The sequence below is a fragment of the Phoxinus phoxinus genome, assembly GCF_949152265.1.
Source record: "Phoxinus phoxinus genome assembly, chromosome: 20".
Classification (NCBI taxonomy): Eukaryota; Metazoa; Chordata; class Actinopteri; order Cypriniformes; family Leuciscidae; genus Phoxinus; species Phoxinus phoxinus.
The window spans coordinates 9,139,415-9,150,301 of NC_136895.1; the positions used below are offsets into that span (position 1 = coordinate 9,139,415).

At 36.2% G+C, this 10,887-nt stretch overlaps 1 protein-coding gene across 4 annotated transcripts in view; it reads right to left on the reverse strand.

Moving 5' to 3' along the window:
* Window positions 1–10,887, reverse strand: part of dock3 (dedicator of cytokinesis 3) — a 202,113-nt gene that overhangs the window by 42,488 nt on the left and 148,738 nt on the right. For all 4 annotated transcript variants that reach the window (XM_079594128.1, XM_079594127.1, XM_079594126.1 and 1 more), the window contains exons 13-14: window positions 5,423–5,511; window positions 3,445–3,570 (exon numbers count right to left, since the gene is read on the reverse strand). In XM_079594128.1, the coding sequence (XP_079450254.1) occupies window positions 3,445–3,570; window positions 5,423–5,511 (215 nt within the window). The remainder of the gene's footprint in view (window positions 1–3,444; window positions 3,571–5,422; window positions 5,512–10,887) is intronic.

A 10,887-nucleotide genomic window follows, 5' to 3' on the forward strand; every position in this document is an offset into this window, starting at 1 on the left:
TAGCTACACTGTAAAACCCAATAAGTTAACTCAACTCAATCCGATTGAGGAAACTGATTGCTTCAAACCATTTAAGTTTAAAAACAAATACATATGAGTATTGAGAACTTATATATATTGAGTCATATTCACTCACAATTTAGCGTTGGTTTAGTCAATCATTTTGAGTAGAGGTAACTTGAAGATTTTAAGTTCATTCCATTAATTTAAACTAACTGGTTTGAGTTAATTTAATAAATCTAATCAAGTCTAAACAACTATATGGCTAGGCTACTCAAATGGTTTGAGAAAACTGATTGCGGTAAATTATTTAAGTTGATTGAACTCAAATTAATAAAGTTACATAAGACAAGGGAAAAACATTAGTATAAAGCAATGATGAAAGAAAAGGATGCGATTATTAACATTATTTATTGAAAAATCTTTTATTTCACAAAAGGTTATCAGCAAGAATGTTGTGAAAGATGTTTAGATTACATTTTAATACTGTCATGGGTAGATCGATCTTCTACTTATGAGTATTGATTTTGAGGTATCTATACTTTCAATACTAATGCTGTATCAAGAGTATATAATATACTGATCAGTAAGCAAGTATAAATATATTGAAGTAAAAAAGAAAAACTATTAGCAAATAGTTGTATAGGATTGAAACTTTCTTTTCAATCTTTGAACATTCTCGAAAGTCATTAGAAATTAAAAGCTGTTAAAAAGTTTGATAACGTTCTGTAATTTTTGTTAGTAAATGATCCTCACAACAACTTAATTTGTAATGTTTAAAATTAAATGATTGTGATACTTGCAAACAATGATAAGGGTTTACTTATCATTCATCACTAAATATCTTTTAAAATAGCAATACATAGATAAATAAAACCAGTATTGGTATTGGTATCCATATTGACAATATTGGGCTTGATGATATTCGGTATCAGATCAAAAAGAAAATAACCCGGGGTATCGTCAATTCCTAATATTCAATTTCCCACAACACAAATACTAGTGTTAGTGAATCTAACAAGACACAAATCTAGCTAAGAAAGCAAACATGGCCACAGCTGCATATAGAAACAGTGGATTGAATAGACAACATACTGTAAAAGCCTAAATAAAGTTTGTGTGTTTGTCTGTTTGTCTGACACAATCCTACAGTTTCACACCCCAGTAAAAATGTTATCTGGCAGCGCAGGCTGACTCCCTGTGAGCACTGGTGTTTCGTTGGATTGCGCTCCTGTATAGACAGTCTCTGTAATGGGTTACAGCTACGGCGTTAGACACTTCTCTCCACTGCTTCAGAGCTATTTTGCTGAATAAAATCCACATAAAGCTCTCTATTCAGGCACAAATTCCTTCCAAAAAGGAACAATCCTGGTGCATTCCCAGCTGGAAAGAGGGAACATGTCCTGACAGCAGTAGCTAGTGTATAGAAAAGGGAAAGCAGATGCTACGGTTTAGTATCTAGGTATTTGCATTCTGTGTTATGTATATTAAGAGGACGACAAAACACAAGACTACGGGGAACATCAGGAAAACTGACTTTGTAAGTTGTATGTTTGGCCTTTTTATGGAAAATGAAATGGACGATGCAATCCAACACATCACATCTTGCACTGAAAAGGAATGTATAAATAATTCTGGAGAGCTTTTGTTGAACAAACTCATCTCCGGCTTATAGAAAATGTCATGAGAATGAATCACTTTCAAAGCTCGCACACCTCAAGTGTCATTAATGTTTTATAATGCTAACACTTCAATATTCCTTCTAATTGCTGCCTCCAAGACTTAATACCGTTTGACGGACAGACATTGTTTTTTGAACCCAACGCTGGGACCATTTTTTTAGAAACCTGCCAAGTTTGAACTTTTAAAGGAATAAAGTCAATGCGACAATCTGAAATAAGATTACATGGGTTTTTCCCAGACATTGTGGTTCAATAGCATCTAGGCCTTTTTTTTTCTCCAGAAAAATACGTAGCTCAGAAACCCAAGGAACCATGGCTCTCAGAGGCCCATCGACTTATTGGCTTTTCAAAATGCTGAATTTAAAGAGCACAGCCTTGTCTGTGATTATAATTGAACTACCTCAGGTTGATCGATTCGTGGATGATAAACCAATCATTGGGCTCTTCAGAAGAAGGAGGAAACATTAACTCAGAGACAAATGAGAGGGCTCTACAAAAGAAGATGGAGGACCCATCAATCCACCTACCAGTGAAGGACAACTGGGAGTACAAGACCGATGTGCGAATTTATGGACGAAGAGAGGAGATATATTGTACATGGTTACAAGATTTTGACTGTTGGGGAATTCAGCCAGAGCTCCACTGAATTTTTAAAGAACACACAGTGACACGGTTTTATTAAGAGAACAACTTAGAGAATCCCCAAGGCTCCTTCTGAATCACAGGGAAGGGATTTCTTAACTCAACTTTGACGTGGCAAGAGTCCAGCTGGTTTTACAGGCCCTCTGAGGCTCGGAGCCTGTACAGTCTGTCAAAATGTGGGTCATATACATTTATATAAGCTTGATTCTACGCAGTTAAAAGGCAATGAGGCCGATTATGTGATGTTATGTGCGATTATTGGTCTTGCTAAAGGCCGTTTCACAAGACTCGCTCCAAGGCTTATGCATCGCTTTGACACATGAAGGGGGTTTTATGCTGTTCCTAGGTTGTGGGAAAGCAATAAATATACAGAGAAAACAGTGAAAACTCTGAGTTTAGAGCTGAAAAGAACTCAGTGATTCATTTGACACAACAGAACAGTAGCATGTACCATCACTCGCCAAATTTTCACAGATAAAATCCAGTCATTTCAATAAGAATCGCAACAAGTAGTTGGAATCGCCACGTTTACCAACAGAAATGTGGTTTGAAAGTGACTTCTGTGTGAGCTGTGCTTCATAAATCGCTATACTATTGACAATTTAAAATGGACCGCAGAATTTTGACAATGGACAACGGGACTTTCGCCGATAACAACTCAGTAGAAACCACCAACAACACCCTAGCAGTCACAGTTATGTTCAGTTTGTCTTAGTTATCATGGACTTTTACTTTGTTTTCGTTCATTCTCATGTGTTCCTTTGACTTTCCCACCACCATGTTACCATGGTCACCATCATTATGAGTTTGTTTTGGTTCAGCTGTCTTTTTATTAATCATCTTGTTTGAGTTCCTATTTAAGTTGCACCCTCACGTTCACATTTACTGTGTGTTGCTACCTTCTGTTTACCTTGTGGATTTTTGTTCCTATCCATTCCTAAAATCTTACCACTAGTATTAACTATTTTTTGCCAAAGAAGTCTTTGGCTTCCCACTAAGACTGCCATCATCATTACGCACCCATCTACTTAAACTAAATACAAAGCTTTGGCATATCTATTGGATTCATTCCTTCCTGATCAACTCTTGAACTGCAACCATGACCTTTCATGAGACTTACCTGGCATGATGACATCGGGGAAGCCCAGTTTGCGTGTGATGGCCACGCCACGGTTGAAGATCATGGGGTTTTCCCTGCGCACCTGCTCCATCTCCCCCCTCAACAGCTGCAGTGAGATGATCAGACCTACACAAAGACAAGAGTTCACGGGAAATGTAAGACGACTTCCTTTTGACGACCACTGTAATTATCCTCGTGATTATGTTAGTATTTGTATAGTAAAATGGCCCCTTGTTTCAAAGAACGTACCAGAGAGATTGCGTCTCTTATGTTACCATTTTGCTGAAGTCTCTATGCCGACTGCCAGTGACTGCTACAATTCAATTCAATTCAATCAAGACATTGTTTTGGGTCTACAATGCCGCTAATGACCTGGCTCCCCGCTACCTTCAATCCTTCATTAAATCGCACACACCAGCCCGCCTGCTGCAATCAGTCATTCTGATTGCCTGGCTCCTGTCAGTTCCCAATTGGAAGGGTTTCTGTTCATCCAGGTCCAGAAATTTTTCTAGGCCTTCCCCTCCCTCGATGGCGGAATAAACTCTCAATTAGAGCAGCTAACACACCGATTACCATTGAACGATACCTCAAGACACACCTCTACGATACTCATTTCCCCAAGGAATATGGCTACGTTCACACCAATCCAGATACATTCGAAAACACATCTTTTTCTCCACGTTTTGGCCTTGCATTCACACTGAGATGCCATTTTGTCTTGGGAAAATGGAGCTTTTTGAAGATACTCTCCCAAGTGGATACATTTGAAAACCCTGTTTTTGCAATTGAAGTGTAGAATGTGAAAATGGAGGTTCTGACTAAAACACGTTTAGTCATGTGATGCATATTATACCAATAGAAATCCATGTTCATGCCGTTAGTATCGTTGATACATTTATACTATGTTCAAATTGGCTCGCAATTGCTATCTTGTGGCTAAACAATATGTATTTTTAAACCGCAGATGACAAAACTGCAGTGTACGCTTATTATAAACTCAAGAAGCTTATTTTAAGGGTTATGAGGGACCTGATCTAGTTATTCAAAATCATTTTGGACTCTTATCTTTTTGGTGTCTTTGGGGGGGTGTCTTAAAGGTACACTGTGTAGGAATTTCTCCCATCTAGCGGTGAAATTGTATTTTGCATTCAAACGAATAGTGCTCTCTAGCGCCTCGCTTTTTCAAATGCGTGTTGCAACTACGGTAGCCGTTATGTACCAATAAGCTATGACAACATGTCTTCCAATAGCAGTTCATCGAGTTTTCTTTCGGGTGATGAGGTTCGTTGCTTCAAACAAACTGCAACTTGACACACATTATGAAGTATATACAGTATGCCGTGCAGTGCCGCTTTTCAAACTTGCCGGGACAGTGACAAGCGCCTCTCACTGATCTCATTGTCCGTTTCAGCTGGTTTGGTTTCAATCAAGTGACTCTGGCTCTAAACGAAAACGCGTTGTGGAAATGCGTTGAGGTAAGCTAGTGCTTTTTGTCCCTCTCTGCTATTATAGTTTTTCAAAATGGCGGAACGACATGGAAGCCTCCTTGGACTTACCCGTCCCATGTAAATAAAGATAAGAAATTCTTTGCTTACGAGGATAAGTCAGAACATTGGCAGAGGTAATTTCACACCAATGAGGAAATATTTATGAATCAAATACATTGATTTTAGCTAATAAAAACTACACAGTGTCCCTTTAAGCTTTGTGGTAATGACTACTTTTACATTTTATTCTTTTAGGTATGATAGCACCTACTGAGAACATAAATGGAATTTAAAATCATACTGTGCTTTATTACAGAAGAATTATGGAGAATTAGGGGCCAACGTTCCTACAGTGATCTCAGCAAAATGATCGAACCATTAACTACAACAGTAAAGCAGGATAATAGACAGATTTTTTTTGCAAGGACTGTTCAGTTTCAGAGATGATGACACTTAAATCAAGTGTACGACCGTTTTCGAAGTGCACTTACCGTAGTTAGTGCTGGGGGCGGTGTATTTGGTGCTGGACTTGCGGATAATGTTCTCATGAATCTGGTACCACTCGTTTTCATTATTACACCTGTGAAAGAGAGAAGACAGGGGACAATCCATTATACAGTGTAGCAAAAAAAAAAAAGAAAGAAAGAAAAAGATTTTGTATGGATGAATCAGTGCTTTCGTACTTCGGTGATACCCAAATGCTTTAAGTCACAAATGTAACTTGTCAAGATATGTAACTGATGTGTTAATGTGACGTTATTCCGAGTAGAACAGGATATTTGCTGAGAAAAAGCAAATTTATTTTTGTGGGACTCCATCTTTTGGGTTGCGAAAATTTGCCAGAATGACGCAAAATGATCAGGAATGTGACAAACCTTTATGTATTTATTTACTGTTTTTTACTTACTGTTACATTTTGTAGTTATAGGTAATTAAATAGAATACGTTAGGTAGTTAAAAGGTAATTATTATAAACATAAATATTTTAAAAAAGGTTTGTCCCATGATTTTTTGTCATTGGTGTTAGAAAGATTATATTAGAATTATATATTATATCTGATCATTAGTATACATTTTAATATGATAACCATATTTTTTATGAATTTGTCACTGGTGAAATAAAATAAAATAAATAAATAAAATGTTCATTTTGTATTTCAAGGTAATTAACTGTTAATTTTGTATTTCTAGGTAATTAAATATAATAAAACACATTTAATTATTAATATACATAGGTTAAAAAGGTTTTGTCCCATAATCTTTTTTTGTCATTGATGTTAGAAAGATTATATTAGAATTTTATATAAAATCTGATCATTAGTATACATTTTAAGATGATCACCTTATTTTTTTATGAATTTGTCACTGGTGCTATCAATAAAATAAAAATTACAATAAAAATTTAATTCAACTAAATAAAAAATAAAAAAAAATAAAAAAAATAAAAAAAAATAAAAAAAATAAAGCAGTATGTACCATCAACTTAGTATGTAGTTAATGTTTTGTAAGTACAACAAATCTTTTTCAGAATTTTTTGAGAATGACCCTGGTGGTTTAGGTTGTATCCCGTGTCTTTTCTATAGAAAATGAGGATATCTTTGACGTTTAGAGTAGAATAGCCTACAATCAAAACGATTAACTCCGACTGCCACAGCTGCATTAGCATTAGCATGCGCCATTAGTCAATTGCCACTTTGAACAATATGGGTGAGTGAAAGAAACACGCAGTCAAGTACAGCCAAGTGTTGAGAGTCCTCACAATGAAGCGAATCCCGACACTACTGCTTAAAAGTAGAGAAGTGTGGCGCTCTCAGGAGACAGAACAGAGCCATATGTTACGTTCCAGCGTTAGTAGCAGTGAAATCGCTGTGGGCTAGCTGACGGAGGTTCGAGAACAGCAGTTTCTGGCCTGAGGGGAAGTGATATCATTAATGCCTGATCCAGAAGTGACTAAACCCGCCGTGACAGCTGAAAAGGGACTTCCGTGCTATGCTAATGCTAGTGTTTGTGGCGGCTTAGCGGGCAGATGCTTTGTGGGAACTCCCACCGAGTCCATCTGGCTGGCTGTCATGGCGACTGGCTCCGAGGGCGTCGAGGGTGATTCTGGACCGTCGCTCGCAGGGTCACAACGACATTACACCAACACAGGCTGTTTGATGGAAAGTGCTACGTTCAAGAACATGAAGGGAGATCTGATGCAAATCTGATCGGCCTGGTTTCCCCGCAGTTCCAACCACTAGATGTCTCCAGAAACTAACAGCCTGAACACACACTTCCAGGAAGAGACCCTCACAAACACACATGTGAATACACACGTTACATAAACATGCCCTCATCATACAGTATGTACATCACACACACACACGCATAAATGTACAAAATGTCCTCTCTTCCTCCACTGCTAAAACCTCAGAGATTCTGATGTTCGCTCACCACTAAGCCCAGAGTACAGAGACCTCTTCAGGCCTCAGGAAAAGTAACGGCCCGGGGCGAGTGTGAGAGTTTCAGGACGGTTGACAGAACTGTGACTCGCCCCGCAGAACCAACACTGAGTCACTGCATTCGTTTATCCATGCTTTTTTATGGCTTACACACTAAAACATTTAGTTTTCTGTAATTCTGTATAGAAGACTGTAACAAATTGTGCTTCTATCTATCTATCTATCTGTCTATCTAATCTGTCTATCTATCTATCTATCTATCTATCTATCTATCTATCTATCTATCTATCTATCTATCAATCCATCTATCTAATCTGTCTATCTAATCTGTCTATCTATCTATCTATCTATCTATCTATCTATCTATCTATCTATCTATCTATCTATCTATCTATCTATCTATCTATCTATCTATCTATCTATCTATCTATCTATCTGTCTGTCCATCAATCCATCTATCTAATCTGTCTATCTAATCTGTCTATCTAATCTGTCTATCTATCTATCTATCTATCTATCTATCTATCTATCTATCTATCTATCTATCTATCTATCTATCTATCTATCTATCTATCTATCTCTATCTATCTATCTATCCATCCATCTGTCTGTCTGTCCATCAATCCATCTATCTAATCCGTCTATCTATCTATCTATCTATCTATCTATCTATCTATCTATCTATCTATCTATCTATCTATCTATCTATCTATCTATCTATCTATCTATCTATATATCTATCTATCTATCTATCTATCTATCTATCTAATCCGTCTATCTATCTATCTATCTATCTATCTATCTATCTATCTATCTATCTATCTATCTATCTATCTATCTATCTATCTATCTATCTATCTATCTATCTATATATCTATCTATTGCTAAAAAAAGACCCAATCCAATTAAGAAAAGCAAAATGATGCATTGTATTAGCACATTTTTTAAATACAATACAATAATTACTAGAAAGAATCCTTAAATCTCATCTCACTCAAAAACCTCTCTGCCCTTGAGCACAATGGAAGAATAATGTTTTATTGACAGAGAACAGCCAGAGGTTCATCACGACACTGCAACTAATGCGTCCCCGCAGCACCAAGAGAAACGGCTTGTAAAAATCCCACATTCTTCACTTCGATGTTGCTGCATTTCTTACAGTTTCACAGACACTGATGGCTTAATATAACATGATTGCTTGTCATTGTGATGGCTGGGGTATCCAAACAAATCTTGCCTTTTTTTCTCTCCATCTTTCTCCACAGATACACCCTTTTTTTTCTTCCTTGATTTCTCTTTCTTTTACCAGTTCTGTCAGTTCCCCAGCCAATAAAACAGAGGAGTGTTTCTGCATGGTTGCACACAGAGGTAATGAAAGTGTGTGATGGAGATAGCTAGAGGACTCGACCACGTGTCACCGTCCACAGGGGGAGGATTTCAGACAGAGCTTCACAGCAGAAACCACGGATGATGTATCTTTTCTGTAATAAACAACGGCAAATGTAGGCTGCAGCTAATGTTGCTAATTTTTAACTGTAGCTAATGTAATTAAAAATGTAGCCATTATTAGCTTAGTTCCAAAAAAACTTGTCTGCTGCCTACATTGCCAGCTACCTCATTAGGCAGCTTATTAACTGAAGTGAAACCTCACATCTGACGGAATTAGAACAATCACAATGAATTCCAATTGAGTGTGAGGTTAGCATGTTGCTATGCTAATAGCGCAATACTATAGTAAGCATAACAATACACAGGATATATAAATATTGGATGAAATATAAATATAAAAGCAAACTATCTGAAATGGAACTTCATGAGTGACTGAATTAAAATGTTTACAAATCATTCCAATAAATTACAATGTTAGCATGTTATATAGCATCATACTCTAGTCAGCATAATTCACAGTGCTTATAAATATTGGATGCAATACAAAATATGAAAGCATTCTATCCAAAATGAAACCTCATACGTGACTGAATCAGAACATTTACATTTTTTCCAATAGAGTTTGATGTTAGCATGTTGCTACGCTACGCTACAATAATCTTTCAAGCATATCGAAAAACAGCATATAAATATGTAATGAAATTCAAAATATGAAAGCATTTTATCCCAAATGAAACTAAACGAGTGACTGGACTATAACGTTCACAATTTGTTCCAATAGTTTGATGTTAGCATGTTGCTATGCTAATAGCACAATACTCTATCAAGCATAACAACACACAGCACATATAAATATGTAATGAAATTCAAAATATAAAATATATAAACATTTTATCTAAAAAGAAACCTAACAAGTGACTGAACTATAAAGTTCAGTTTGTTCCAATAGAGTTTGATGTTAGCATGTTGCTATGCTAATAGCACAATACTCTATCAAGCATAACAACACACAGCACATATAAGTAATGTAACACATATGTAATGAAATTCAAAATATAAAATATATAAACATTTTATCTAAAAAGAAACCGAACAAGTGACTGAACTATAAAGTTCAGTTTGTTCCAATAGAGTTTGATGTTAGCATGTTGCTATGCTAATAGCACAATACTCTATCAAGCATAACAACACACAGCACATATAAGTAATGTAACACATATGTAATGAAATTCTAAATATGAAAGCATTTTATCCAAAATAAAATGAGTGACTGAACTATAAAGTTCACAATTTGTTCCAATAGAGTTTGATGTTAGCATGTTGCTAAGCTACAATAATCTATCAAGCATATCAACAAACAGTATAAATATGTAATGAAATACAAAATATAAAGGCATTCTATCCAAAATGAAACCTAATGAGTGACTGAATCAGAATGTTCACAATTTGTTCCAAAAGAGTTATGTTAGCTTAGTTGATGTTAGCATGTTGCTATGGTAATAGCACAACAATCTATACAGCGTATATATACATATAATGTATACATATAATATAAAATATAACTACTGTGTACCTATATTGAATATAATAAGTATAGTTTGACATTTTTCTTGAACTGTCCACTAATTTAGATGATTTCTTTCCCTTAAATTTGACTACCTTACGAAAAAGTCCCAGTGACATAAGCATGCCTATGACGCCTTAAAACACAGTCTAGGTAGGCAGCATCTTAAGGTTTGAAACAGAGCTGTTCTGACATGTAAATCTTACATCAGTTATCAAAATGCCATGACAAATCTGAGTTTGAGAAAACCTCCTGTCAGTCGTAAAGCAAATATGTTCCTCTGATCCGTACACTGCATAGCGTCCATCAATTTTACACGAATTTGTGTTTACAACGTTCAGCTCCGCAAATCTCAAACGACGGAGGCCACAATAATTCTCAGTTCTTTGTGGAACAGAGAAGTTAATATATTCCTGAGTGGTTTTTATCCATCAGTGCTCAAGTGTTTTGTCAAAACTGTAGAATTAATAAGGCAAGCGAGCGATTTTTCAGTCGTGGTTTAACGTAGCTCATAATAAACAGTCTTTCTGTTTGGTTTAATTGATAAATCAAGCAGATGAAT